The sequence below is a fragment of the Gymnodraco acuticeps genome, unplaced genomic scaffold, assembly GCF_902827175.1.
Source record: "Gymnodraco acuticeps unplaced genomic scaffold, fGymAcu1.1, whole genome shotgun sequence".
Lineage (NCBI taxonomy): Eukaryota > Metazoa > Chordata > Actinopteri > Perciformes > Bathydraconidae > Gymnodraco > Gymnodraco acuticeps.
The window spans coordinates 4185292-4200625 of NW_022991154.1; the positions used below are offsets into that span (position 1 = coordinate 4185292).

The 15334-nt window shown below is 40.1% G+C and overlaps 1 protein-coding gene across 1 annotated transcript; it reads right to left on the reverse strand.

Annotated features, from left to right (window-relative positions):
• Positions 1-3624: 3624 nt before the first annotated feature.
• On the reverse strand, positions 3625-15254 carry LOC117560596 (alanine aminotransferase 2-like). The gene is given in 12 exon segments (XM_034237527.1): positions 3625-4093; positions 4173-4285; positions 4814-4969; positions 5077-5251; positions 5586-5722; positions 6275-6354; positions 6998-7241; positions 8156-8289; positions 8376-8451; positions 8453-8485; positions 12714-12803; positions 13247-15254. Coding segments are annotated over 12 exon segments (1479 nt in total). The 5' UTR covers positions 13352-15254; the 3' UTR covers positions 3625-3957.
• Positions 15255-15334: the final 80 nt, after the last annotated feature.

A 15334-nucleotide genomic window follows, 5' to 3' on the forward strand; every position in this document is an offset into this window, starting at 1 on the left:
GTACAATTTCCGTCTAAACTAAAGCTAAGTTTACAGGACTATAAATCAGTATTTCGTTAGTTAAATTATTGTCTGACTATTTGGTGATGTAGGACAGCCACCTGGTTCATAACTCAGCAAATCTGAAGAGGAAAAGAGTGGTCATTCTCAAGTTATGGGCTTTCTTGTCACCTTTCCCATATTCGGCCTGGTCTAATTTGGCTCTTTTTCAGGGATTGGGGTAGTTCTAAAGAACAACCAAAAAAACGTTTTTTCCCCCAAAATAAAATTTGACAACAATCAATTTCATTAATGGGAGACTCTAAAGATAAGAAAAATCATTGTTGTCATTTGTTCTACCTCGGCTAGGGGTATCTCGAAAACTAATGCCTTTTTTGAGGACTTGCTGCTGGACTACAGTGCCTCTGCATCAGGAACAGCAAATGTTTTGTCTCTGTGTCCACCTAATATCAATTCAAACACCATGACACAATTCCATCAGATTAATGATAAAAACCTAGAGGACATTATACAACTTCTGAAATCCTCCTCTTGCTGCCTTGATATTATTCCAACAGGATTTTTCAAAGATGTTTTGCCTTGCATGGCCTCAGATCTATTTCATATAGTAAACAAATCTCTTCACTCAGGTATTTTTCCACAGGCCCTGAAAACTGCAGTCATTAAACCGCTCTTAAAAAAGAATAATCTAGACGCTTCAGTAATGAACAATTACAGGCCCATATCAAACCTCCCATTTCTAGGTAAAATCATTGAAAAAGGAGTCTTTCAACAGTTGAGTAACTTTTTCCATTTTGTTACGTTCCCTCTTGGCTAGGGATACAAAAGGGAAACGACACGACCAGATTGGATTTGGTATATGTTACCGGTGGTTTTATTTGTAACGGCAACTGAGTAAATGATGTACACAAACGGCTTGGCCCAACAACGGGTCAATCTGTCACTATCTCACAAAAGGGTCTCCAAAAGAGAGTTGCCCAGTACTATACAAAAGGAAAGGAAATACCTCACTTCTAAAGTGGAAACAAAACAATAAACAGTCTACAGGTGCTAATCACCTGGATCTACGCAATATACACACGGGAATGCTGGTCTACAGGTGCTAATCAACCTGGATCTAAGCAATATACAGACACAAACCCTATACTAACACAGAACCCGACGACACGCTGCTAATCAGTGTGCTCGCCCAGAAACCCTACTGAATACACTGCTAATCAGTGTAGCTAACACAGAATACACACGGCTAAACAGTCTCAGAAGTCACAGAACGAAGGCAGTATCACAAGGAGAGGCTTGAGGCGTCTGTCACACAATACAGAGCCTCCCGAATGGTATCCGTGCCCAGCCTTTATACTCCTCCCCCGGATGACGTGGCAGAAGCGGGCAGGGCTTGGGTGACGTCTGTCCAATCCCCGCGGATGTTGCGAGGTCGAGACGGCCACTGACAGCATAGGAACTGCACAGCTCATTTGCATACACACACACACAAACAGAGTTAAGGGCACAAGGTAGCAGCGGCTGTAACACATTTAAATAACTGTTTCGATGTGTTCCAGTCAGGATTTCGTCCAAACCACAGCACTGAGACTGCTCTTGTAAAGGTCTTCAATGACATCCACTTAAACACAGACAGTGGCAGAACTTCAGTGTTAGTATTATTAGATCTCAGTGCTGCGTTTGACACTGTTGACCACAACATATTACTAGACCGACTAGAAAACTGGGTGGGACTTTCGGAAACAGTTCTAAATTGGTTTGAATCCTACTTAAAGGACAGAAACAACTTTGTTTCTATAGGTAAATACACATCTGAGTTGACAAATATGACATGTGGGGTTCCTCAAGGCTCCATCTTGGGGCCTCTTCTCTTTAACATCTACATGCTACCACTGGCTCAGATAATGAAAAACAACAAAATAAGTTACCATACAGTAGCTATGCAGATGACACACAAATTTACATAACCATTTCACCAGGAGACTATTCTCCAGTTAAAACACTGAGTAAGTGCATTGAACAAATCAATGACAGGATGTGTCAGAACTTTCTACAATTAAACAAAGACAAAACTGAGGTAATGGTCTTTGGAGCCAAGTCAGAACGTATAAAAGTTAGCGCTGAGCTTCAGTCTGCAATGTTCAAAACAACAGATAAAGCCAGAAATCTAGATGTAGTCATGGACTCTGACCTGAGTTTTAACAGTCACATTAAAATAGTTACTAAATCAGCCTACTATCACCTAAAGATCATATCTAGGATTAAAAGACTAATGTCACAGCAGGATTTGGAAAAACTTGTCCATGCTTTTATCTTCAGTAGACTGGACTACTGCAATGGTGTCTTCACAGGTCTCACTAAAAAATCTATTAGAAAGCTGCAGCTGATTCAGAACGCTGCTGCTCGAGTCCTCACTAACACTAAGAAAGTGGATCACATCACTCTTGTTCTGAAGTCTTTACACTGGCTTCCTGTGTGTCAAAGAATAGATTTCAAAATACTGCTGCTGGTTTATAAAGCACTGAATGGTTTAGGCCCAAAATACATTTCTGATCTTCTGCTAAATTATGAACCATCCAGATCTCTCAGGTCTTCAGGGACTGGTCAGCTTTCTGTCCCCAGAGTCAGAACTAAACATGGTAAAGCAGCGTTCAGTTATTATGCTCCAAATATCTGGAACAAACTCCCAGAAACCTGCAGGTCCGCTGCAACTCTTACTAATTTTAAATCCAGGCTGAAGACTTATCTTTTTGTCGCTGCTTTTAATTAAAACTGAGCTGTTGTGTTCATCAGTAAAGTGGAACTTCTGTGTGAACTATTCATATCTTAAACTGCACTGTAACTTTGTATTCATGTATTTTCTTTTATTATCTTTTACTGTTTTTAAATGCCTTTGTCTGAATGTCTTTCATTTTTGTAAAGCACCTTGAATTGCCTTGTGTTAAAAGGTGCTATATAAATAAATTTGCCTTGCAAAGCTCAGGAAGTTTGCAATGCCCTGACTGTTGAGGAGAGCCTAGATTATGAAATTGTTAAGACCACAGTCCTTCGAGCATATGAATTAGTACCGGAGGCATACAGACAAAAATGTAGGAGTGGTAAAAAAGGTGTCAACCAGACCTACGTAGAATTTGCAAGAGGAAAAGGTGGCCTTTTCGATCGGTGGTGTCAAGCCAGCAAAATCACATCCATAGAGGACATGCGTGAACTCATTCTTTTGGAAGAATTTAAAAATCAGCTGTCAGATGAAATTGTCACCTATCTAAATTAACAAAGTTGCGTCGCTTGCTGCTGCCGCGGTACTGGCAGATGAATTTGTGATAACTCATAGAAATGTTTTTTTATCTTCCAGTTCACCGTGATCCTGTGGCAGGTGACGGAAGAGTAAAATCTCCTCCCCGTGGTAGTGCCAAAACAGTTGATAGTGTGTGTGTGTGTCTTTCACTGAAGTCCGAAGGCTTGGAAATCAATGTTCTCTGTGTGGTATGAATACATTTCTGTAAGATTCAACAGCCAAAATATACAGCTTAGTTTTTCCTGAACAGAAATATCTATACAACTTGATAATGCCTTTCAGGATTGAGGTTATCCAAGCATTACACAAAGACAAGGCAAACCAAACATATGAAGAAAGGGTTTTGAGAGTTTTATGACTTGTTTCAGGAAAGTTATATGGGTAAAAATAGCATGACGACATTATTTGTTATACAATTTTTGGTAAAGCATTAGAATCTGTTAGTAAAACTGAAATATGTTTTTCTTTTTTTATATTTTATTTGCATTTTGCATGTTTTATATCTTCATAAGAACAAATGTGTCAAAGAGAGTCTTTGTTCATTGGGGGAAATTGTTACACAAACGGTGTTGCAAAGAAACCAAGTATGATCAGATCTGCAGATGGCTTGATCCTTTTTCAGGACATGTACTGTATTCTCTTACAGAGGACTTCATGTTGGGTCACAATGTGTCCCTTATGTCTCTGCCCTTCACACCTCTGTCAGGGTAAGGACACGTGTCCATGAGGCGAAGGTGAAAGGAAGCGAGGCGAGCCAGGACCTCCTCCAGGGTGTCAGCAGGAACAAGGATACATAGCCTGAGAGAGAGAAAGAAAAGCACGATTGTCATTTTTTGAGAAAATGCAACATGCCTAACTAATGTGACATGTCTCTCACCTCAGATAGTGGTTTCCAGTTGTCTCCCCATTCTGACATCCTGCGCCTAAAAACACACCTTCCTCTTTAAGTAACATCTGACAGTACAGAACGCATGCCTCCACCTCCAATTTCTGAAAGCAGAGGGGTAGATGTTTTTATTTCTAGCAGAATGACTCTTATAGGTATCGTGTGTGGGAGAAAAACTCCCTTTGGAAGGAACTTTTACAGTCGGATTTTGTACAAAAGTAAATAGCTGTGCAAATATGTTTCAAGTTGAATTTAAACAATGAAAAATACATGGAGGAAATGACAGGCTTCATAAAAGCGACTTTTATACACAAAAAATACAGTTGACAGTAATACAAATTATACACATCTATACAATTGTTTACATATTTACAATAACAGAAATCTATGCTTGTTTTGTTTTTTTATCTTATCTCGTTTTGTCTATGTCCCTCTTTCTATATTCCTACCTACATATTGTCGTAGTCACTACCTCTGCTTTGGGAACTGCCCTTTGTCCTGATAATAACAAATGAAAAGTAAAATCAAATTGCCTCATCATGCATGGTGATATCCTCTAACCATCAAATGTCATGACATTGCACTATACTGTGTTACATGAATAAGAAGGTTCTGGTAACATATTTTCCCACCTTAGCCTTCTCTATAATCTCAGATGGTAAATGCAGGCGGGGGTAAAGGTAGATTCCCCCCTTCGCTGGCTGACTGCTCATCCCTGGTAGATCATTTAGGAACTCATGAGCCCGCTGAGCATTCTGGGACAAAGTGGCCTGAATGAGGAGAATCTCCTTCAAAAAAGAAGAAGAGTAATTAGAATCACAATACATAAGAAGGACCTACAGTATACATATACTTCTGCCATATGGGAAAATGATATGCTCTGCAGCCGTGTCACCTGTGTGTATGTGTCATAGGAAGGGTCTCCAGGTCTTGGTGGGTTGACCATGAGAACCAGAGCAATCTGTCCTGTAACTGGACTGCTGATATCAGTACACAGCATAGTATCAACAAAATGCATCACTTCAGGGTCCATGTTGACCAGCTCCATGTATCCTGCCCTCAGACCACACCTGGGAAATGGATGCAGAAGTTATTAGCGTACTTGTTTCCTCTTTGGACATTTGTGGTCCTTCTTTAGCGGTTTATACTCTCTCTTTGCTTTAAATGTTAAACTCTCTGCTCAGCAGGTTTTGTCAGTTTTGCTACGATGGACTTTTCACTGGGACCATGTAGAACAGAATACTTTCTAGGAGTACCCCATGGATTTATGTAGGGATCATGGGATCCTTAGCATGTACTGTATGTGAATTGTTGTTTGATACTTTCAGCAAACACAATATCAAAATCAAATCAAAATAACATATCCAAGCTCACAAAATTGCAAGTATAAGAGACAGAACTCACTCTCCCATGCAGGCGCTGGATAGAGAGTGGAGGGAGACCATCTGCACTGTCCCTGAGTACTCTTTGCCCATCTCAAACAGGACTCTTTTAAAGGAAATAAACTCTTTCCCTTGTCCATACACACTGTCCTGGTACACCTAGTGCACAGAGGGAAAGGAAGAGATCAATTATCCACAATTATCCTCATTTCATGTTTCTCTGTCTACACAGGCAGCAGGCATTTGGCCTTTGGGCTGGGACACCATGGTGTATGAAGAGACTGTTAACTTAAACTGATTTCCTCAGGCTCTCTCTCCTCCTTACTTGTGAATATAAACAAAGCGAGGTTGTAAATATTCTCTTTTTCATTCATTAATAGACTGAATGTGTGCTATGTGTCAGAGAACAATTCTTATGACATGGCTTTGTGGAGCTTGCTTCTCTGCAAGAACCTTAACTGGTTATGTCTTGCTGATGGAAACTCTGATAACCGACTTTGTCTGAGGGGGAAAAGCGCCGTTTAGGGAAGAATATCTCAGAGTTGGTTTGGGCAGAGACGATAGAATTTGACTGTAACTTCTAATACAATTTTAGTTTCGAACATCAGTTTCAGCTTGTGTTTGGGTCCTTTGTTCCCAGAGTTTTATCACAATAATGAAAGAAGCAGAAGACTGCCAGGTATTCTATTGAACCCTAAAGATGCGGTTCACCTCATCGACCAGCAGTAAGAGTCTCTCCGCTGCTGCAAAGCGAATCACTTCCTCTATTGATTTCCAGTCCTGCACATGACCTAGGAGGACAAACAGCAGCATGCACAAAGTGATGACAGCAAGGACATTTAAACTGGTGGCATAAATGTATTTACTGTATGCAGTGGTGGAGAAAGTATTCAGATCCCTTACTTCAGTAAAAATACCAATACATTAATGTCAATAAACTCCATAACAAGTTAAAGTACTGCATTTATACCTCACTTCACTAAAAGGACAAAAGTATTTTCAGAAAATGTATTTAAAGTATCAAACCTAAATATAAAAACCTTTTATATTACCTCCGAATGTGATATAATATTAGACATATGACATTATTATTTGCATCAAGTAGCAGTTTCCTGTTTTAGACAAACAACATTTGTTTCTTTTTTGGTAATATATTGGATAACTTTAACCAAAATGTCACTGTTCAATCTTTAGAGATGCAAAACATTTAAAAAAGGTTATCACATGTCTTTGACGCACAATCCTAATCTGAAAAGTAACAAAAGCCAAACAATAAAAGTCATGGAGAAAATTACGTTACTTATTTCCCTTTTCACTGAAGTGGGGTAGAAGTATATATTTTATTTTAAAAAGTAAAGTTTAAATGCTTCAAAATTGCACTCAAGGACAGTGCATTGGTAAATGTTACTTTCCACCACTGACTACAATAGTTACCTGTGGGGGTTCCTGGGTTGCTGATGTAGATGGCTCTGGGATTGCAGCCCCCCCGATCACATTTCAGAGCACGGTGCAGCTCGCTCAGATCTACAGCCCAGCCTCGGTCCTCCATCAGCTGGTACGGCACCAGGGCCACCCCGGCATCATCCAGCAGTGTGGGAAGGGTGTGAGGGCAGGGCCTGGGGGTCAACACGCCTGTCTGAGTGTCCCCCTCCCCACTGGCTAGCAGCTTCAAAATCACCTAAACACAGCAGATCAGTATGCATAACTCATTGAATATTGATCAGAGATATGCTACACTGTTCCATCATTTTCTATTCTATTCTAAGCATTGAAGAATAATTGTAGTTATTTACAACTTGTTGCCTTTTTTTTCGGGTTATTTTATCAGTTATGACATTAGATGAGATGTAGGAATGTAGTGTTTGTTATTGCCAGGAAGTTTAAGTCAGGCTAAAAGCTATAGGAATGATGGACAGATGCTCAACTCTTCCAAATCAGGTCCTTTGGCTCCAGACCTACTTTTTTCATCACTGTCTTTATCCTGTCATCAAAAACAATTTCAACCATCCTGAGTCAGTTCATGTCATGAAATGAAAGTAAGGCAACCTATGCAATAAATGGTTGAACAACACTTCTTTCAGGGAGGGCAAAATGCCATGGTTAACGTTTACAGTTCAACTGAGGACAGAAGTTTTTCAAAGTCTCTCCCGCAGGTCAACACTTTTTCTTATCTTCCCTTTCTAAAATCTGTTCATCTTGTTTTTGTCATTGTGATATTTTGACAAACCTTAGCCTTTCTAGCACAAGAGCACTATAAATGATGTAGCTTGAATACATTTTCACTATAACTCCAAGATAACTATGGCTGAGCATGCACTATTTTTATTGTTGATCTTTTTGAATGATTTTGTATGGCTTATATCTGACTACATTTAATTGTTGAGGACACAGGGTCCCAAGTTTTTCATTCATTACACAACTACACTGTAGATGTGTTTATGATACAACATTAAACCTTTGATCTTTGAATCTTTTAAATCTTGAAATAACCCTTTAACGTCATATAGTTCAACTAGATTTAACTGTGATATAGTTTCAGAGAGTATCTGGACGATGAAACATGATAATATTGTAATGACAGCTTATTCATACCATGAGGCCCCTTTGAGAACCAGCAGAAATGAATACATCTTTGGCGTGTGAATGCACTCCGACGTCACGTCTCATGATGAACTCAGCGATGCTTTGCCTGACGTGAGGCATGCCAGAGGAGTCTGTATAGGAACCTGTGAGTGGATCAATCAAGCTATATCTTAACATAGCAGTTGGCTGCGATTTCCGTCAGAGAGATTGTTTTTTTTCTAGTCCTTACCAACACTTCCTCCATCGCAGACCTCCAGGAGCCGCTGAGCCCTCAGCCTGACATCCAAAGGTAGAGTTTTGTTTTCCCAGCAGCTCAGGGTGCAGGCAAACGGCCAAAACCTGAGGAAAAGGGCCGTATTTAGAGCAATAAGTGAGAGAATATTTACATGACCATGTCAAAGGAACATACCCTAATATCCCAGTCAAGTACATGGTTACACAAAGTCCAACACAACAGAATATACAGAGAGTGATCAAGGAACAACAAAATGTGTTTGATCAGAAGAATTTAGACAAATATATAATATAAAACACGCAATATTTCATTACAGTGACTAAAATAAAGATATGTACAGATGAAGAAGAATAGGGCAGATGCCATTTGCACCCAGGTGCCCAAATAAAACAATGAGATATGCACCCCATGGTGCCATGGTCAGTTTGGCAATGTACACCCGTATGAATATAGCATGGCAAAAACATGCACCCATGTGTCTATAGACAATAATGGTATTTACACCAAGGCACATATTAGGAACATTCCTTTCTTTAAGATAAATTAATTCCCTTATGCGTCAACTTGAAATTCCCCTATCGTGGATCAATAAAGGCACATTTTTCTTCATCACTGTAGGTATTTACACCCGGGTGTATCTGTCTTTACTGTTTCTGTGACTGCCTGGTAAGGTAAGCTGAACATCAGAGACAAATACCACCTAGGCCAGGGGTAGGCAAGTAAGTTTGGCCTTGGGCCAATTTTTTGCTGAGCCGCAAGATGGCGGGCCAGAACATAATCAAAGCCTAATTCAAGGAATTGATTTTGGTAAGAGGGCGCAGCGCCCCTGTTCCCCGGTTCAGAACAAACTCTGATATCGCTGATAAGCCTCCCCATCAACACTCTGATGCGCAGTCAGATCCGCTGATTGGTTCACTGATGATATAGGTGCCCAATCCAGAGCCTCTGGCTAGACCCGCCCAAAGGGAGGCTCGTCCTCTCTAGCCCCATTTCAGTCCCAAAGCCAGGGCTAGTATCTGTATTTTAACAGACTTATCTTTTAAATTGAGGTGTATTTATTGTTCTCTTCAAAGTTTATTTTTCTCTGAAATTGTAGGGAGGATGGTCCTCCCTTTCCTCAATGGACGAGCCTCCACTGAGTAAAGTAGAGTTATTAACTAGGTAGCACTGTTATTTAACATACTTGTATTCTGATAAGTATTGTCAAGTTCTCTGGGTTTTTGGCATTTATTTGAGTGTTTGCACACATTTGAGAGGCTTGAGGGGCAACAGAGAATCCTTTTTCCTTTTCTTTATTTCAACTTTTCAAGGACACATTAGGATTCTTTCAGGTTGAAAACCTTTAAAAAATACCAAAGGACAAAAATAAATCAATTACAGCATGTTTTGCAATTTAATATATTATAACCTAAATTAATCAGTAACCAAGTATTTTACTCAAACTCAATGTATTTAATACAATAAGTACTTTAATTGACCTGGTTCCCCCCAACCACACATTTGCCATATGTGACCCGCTCTATCGAAATGAGTCGAAAGTCGCAACGGCTCATTTCAAAATAAACGTGGATTTGCGTAAAAAAACTAGTTTTTCGGGGATCGGGTGTTTTGTTTGATTTTAAATAAACAAAGTCTTGGATTTCAGAATAGGAAATTTTTATTTCCAAAATCACACGATAAATACATGTTTGAAGCTTGTAAAGGGAAGATGACAGCTCTCCCTCGCCACTCTGCTCTTCCACAGCGCCGCCTCCCCTCCCTCCGCTGACATTATGAATGTAAGCGGATATGTCGGGACAGAATTTATTTTACCGGACAACATTTGAAACTCACCGGTCATGTTTCAATAATAATAATAAGAATTGTGTAGCAGAGTTTCCGTTAGCAGGTAATCACCGGACTATGACCGGATATGCTGATGTTTAAAACTCAGTTAATGGGGCTCATTTTTATATTGCTTCAGTTTATAATCGTTACAGATCGAAAAGTTCAGATTCATTTTTCAATAAATGATTCCACAAACAACAAAAAACATCATTATTACATTCAAACAAACTACTTGTAGTAAATGAAGATGTACATTATTCAAAAGTTTACATTAACTTTGAATAATAACACGGGAGAAACGGATGCTCTCTTTTCCCCTCTCCCTCCCTCTCTCTCCTGACAGCCCGTCAGTTTCTCATGCAGCTCACTAAACAGTGGGCGGGGCTTCAGGTGATTATGCAGAGCTGCGTGTCTCCGTCAGACTCAGCAGCTGATCTGATCTCTCTCTCGGGTCCGGTTATACTTCACTCGCGTTTATGACCATATCGATCAGATCCAGCTCTCCTGATCGGCCTTTATAGAGAGCACCGATCAAACTATTAAGAGTGAATATCGGCCGATAATGACCGGCGGCCGATCGATCGGCGGCTAACGGAAACCCTGATGTGCGACTGTCGGTCCTATGTTGTAAAAAAAAAAAAAAAAAAATCTCAAAATAATATTTAATTTTTGATTCTCAAAATTACGGGCCAAATATTATTGCTGGCGGGCCAACAATGGCCCGCGGGCCGCCTGTTGCCGACCCATGACCTAGGCCATATTGTAAACGTGGACAAACAGGTCTAATTCAATCATTTTGTTGATTTTCTCTAATAAAAAATATGTATAGTCCTACGGTTAAAGGTGGGGTAGGTCATTTTGGAGAAACCAGCTTGAGTGCGCTAGAATTTGAAAATACACAGCCGGAACAAATCTGCCACTTCCTCACAGAGCCCCTCCTCCAACACACACGAACGCGCACATGCAGGGCCGCCCCTGGCCAACTTGGGGCCCCAAGCGACATTGTGAGATGATACTAGTTAGTTAGATAGTTATGATAGGTAGTTCCCTCTGTCAGCAATGTATCAACAACCACACACACATTTATATCAGTATTTCTCTGTGTTGTGGTTGACATGATGATGACTGTTAGGAGTTAAGGGGAGAGGCTGAGCATCACCATGAAATGTGCAAATTGACATAAAAATGAATAAAAGGGGAAACAATGCTCCGTTTTAGGCTGTAAACTTTAACTGTTATGTAAGCCAACTAGACAGACAGTGTATCACTCTTCCTCCTGCACATTAGCAGATAACAGGCATAACATACTTGAATGAATGTTAAATAAAGAATGCTGGAAATAACTGCATCTCCATTAGCCTATATGCTATGCAGAGACTGCCTTCTTCATGTTGTGAATTGCAGCTGATGTTTTAATATGGCAATTGGCAATTTGACTTATACAACATTCGCAAGTTGTACATTTGACTCATACAATAGCTCACCTTCGAGTGATGCTCTAGTTTCTTCATGTTTTGTTTTTTGCGCCGGACTGAAACTGTCTTTTCACCGACATCTCTTCACCTGCACTAGTGGCCGTATCAAAGCCGTGATTGGTCAGATGTCGATTCATTGCAACGGTGTCGGGTTACAGACGTGATCCGCTTGTCACCTCTCACTCTAGCGTGTCAGCGGGGGGTGCGCGGAGAACTGCGCACAGCAGCTGAGGCCCTCTGGGCGGGGCCCCCTGCGCAAGGCGGGGACCCATGCAGCCTGCGTGATTGGCCTGTAGAAAGGGGCGGCCCTGCGCACATGACCAATGAGGGCACGAGATAAGTTTGTGCACAGGTGGAAGGCTGACAGGCAGGTAGGCCATCCAGTTATTTTAGCCGGGCCGGCTCAGATGATTGGTCGTGCTTTTTACAGCGCTACGGCTTCCACAGATGACATTTCTTTATGGATTTATTGTCAAAGCATTTAATATATTCATTGCTATCGGGATGTTAAGAGCATTCCATGGAATATAACAACAAGTGTATCTCGAGCCGGTTTCTCAAACTTACCTACCCCACCTTTAAGTACTGCCAAAATCACTTCACACATGTATGTCCTCCTACTGGTTATAGTAGGCCTATAATACTTTTATCTTTTCACCTTTACAGGAACTTAACCGGGAACTGCTGAGACTGGGATGGATTAAAAATGGTGGGATTTCAAACACCAATTGGTGTGTCCAATCTCGTCTAACATTTGGAAGCTAAGCAGGGTTGGGCTGCTTCAGTATGTAGATGGAAAACCTGGACTCTGGTTGGTTGGTTGAACGTCATGAAGTTAAAATAACCAAATAGGTACCATTTGACTTTTCTTACCCGGGTGCAAATGGATACTTGAAAATGTAAAACGTAACAAATAAACTTGTTAAATTAAGAACTAAATAAGATATTTTTACGAAGTCTGACAGCATCCAATCATGAAAAACTGTTTTAAAAGTGTGTGAGGACAGACATCTCAAAAGGCAAAACTAACCTGACGGACAAATGAGATGGGTTTCATGCCGGCTTTGTGGGGATCACCTGAGCTGATGTCAATCACCCCTTTGAAGGGTTTCTGCATCCCCTACAGGGGAACACATTCACAGGAAAAGGATCAGGTCTAGTCTGGATTGTAGAACCAAATAACCCACCATAACTATTCAAATATCCTTGAATTATAAATATATTAAAACTCCTGCATTAACTTAAGGATAGAGAATTCATTTTTGACATTACTTTACATCCTTGCATTTGCCAAAATCCTTCTTTTTTAATGCACTGGTCATCATAAATACACAAAAGCTAACATAAAATAACACCTGATTTGCGAATTCAAACATTAAATATGATGGAAATAAGTTACCAACGTTCCATTGTGTTATCTAATTGTTTTTACCGTATTCATCTGAGGTGTCTCCCCTTAAACATTAACATATAGAGCTATATTTCTCCAGTATACAGATTAAGTGTGTGAGCTGAATAAATAAAGATAAAGATAAATATATAGATTAGCGGTACTTAGCCTACCTGTGCGATCTCTTGTGTGACGTGTGCAGCAAGACTCTGAAGCCCACTGTGTGCTGACTCTCTGATCCCCTTCACTGTGGGGTTTACATGTTGCAGGGAACTCATCGTTGTTTTTTCTAAAACAGTTTTATTTAGGATCCAAACTGTTCACTTACAACTGCTTATAATGGCTCTTGTTGCAGCAAAATGTGTCACCCCACTGCAAAACTCTTAGTGCGTGCACAAGAGAGGGGTGAATGGCTGACCAGGTTCTCTCTGTCAGTCAGTTCACCCATTTGATGAGTAATCCATCTTGCTAATATTCTGCGACAATCCAATACATAAACCTTATATCTAACATGGACTTTCTTAACAGAAAAAACAAATCTTCCAGAAACACAATGAAGGTGGCAAAGGCTCCTCCAATAAAGCTTTTCTAGCTTTCAAGAAAAGCTTTGATCATCAATAATTAAATAATACATTTCAAATTATGGAAATTAAAGTGATATTGTAAAAAACAAGCTAGATGATAGACTAAATTAATATTTTTGAAACCCAAGGAAGGAAGTTGGGCAGGGGCCATTGGTTCAAAAGCATTTTACGTTTCTTAATTTTTTTTTTTTAAATCACAGTCACTGTATGATGACTGCTCATTTGCTTCAAAGCCACAGAATGCAGTACTTCAAATCAATGGAGTTTTATGGTTTTGGAGTTAATGGAGCGCAAGCACAGTTTGTTCCTTGTGACTTAGATAATCATCATCCAGTATCAAAACACTCAGGGCCTGCTCACTTATTTAACTGTGCGCCCTTTGATTCAGATACAAGGCTTGTATATGTACATAGCTACAGTACAGTGTAGTTATGACAATGACATTCTTAGGTCACATGCTCCTCTAACAGTGCAACACAATAAAACAGATATGTGATGCCAACCATGGATGTTATTATATTAAAGGGGCCATATTTGAGCTTTTCTGGGTTTTTCCTTTCCTTCGGTTTTTGTACATGGTCTTCAAAAGTTCATGCCAGAGGGATATTCTATCACACACACTTCCCCCCCCCTCCACAGCCTGAAACACCTCCATTGATTGGACTCCTTTCTTTACTTCCGTAACATAGTGACATCATTATGTAACATGCGCACTTCTATTGGCTAGCGCTCACACACATTGTGACGGATAGGCTAAGGGACGGGACATTTCCAACACATCTCTAAGCGGGACATGACCAAACAGAACAGAGCCGGCCAGCTAACCAATCAGAGCTGGTTTCAGACAGAGGGTGAAAAGAGGCAGTGAGAAAAATAAATACCTTTTTGAACATTAAAGCATGGAGACATGTCAAAGTAGAGGCACACAATACAAATATAAACCTGAAAATGAGAATAATAGGGCCCCTTTAACACTGCTTTTATAATTCAACTAAACATTTTCCGATATACTATGACTTTTATGGTATACTATAAATTGACCGTTGATGTCACAATGGCTCTTAACTTAAAGAACAAACCGATTAGAATTTGGTGTTCAAAGTTGAAGGACACTGCAGTGTGATCCCTGAAAGAGTTGCAACGTTTTGGGCCATAACTCAAGAAGGCAGGTGCTCTTATTGAATATGGTGGAAACTGATTTACTTGGGGAATTGTTGCTTGAAAAATAACTAACCAATTGTTGCAGCCCTAGTCTTGACTTTTGAATTTTCAGCTACATGTTAAGTGTTCATTTGCTTTTAGTATGCCAACCTGCTAAGTTACTCACTTCGGTGATGATTGCAGTAAACGTCGCCACGGCTAAACAACAGAATGTGAGATTTGCTATTGTGAGAATCTTTACATTTCTCCTATATATTTTTTGTTTCGTAGTTGGGACGTATTTTTTTTCAGTCAAAATAATTGGAGCAGAGGCGGAGGTATTCTGATTTCTAAGACCCTTTCAGAGATAAAATGTGCAAGATTGCTGCTCATCTGTCTGGTCGAGTTATGGCTTTCAATTATCTCCTCAATGTACTTTTCTATTTACTTGTCAAGATCATTTGCTGCTGCTAGTTTTGCGCTTCATGTCTTAAAGGACGGTGCAGCGCCGAGTACAGTGTTGTGTCTCATGAAATA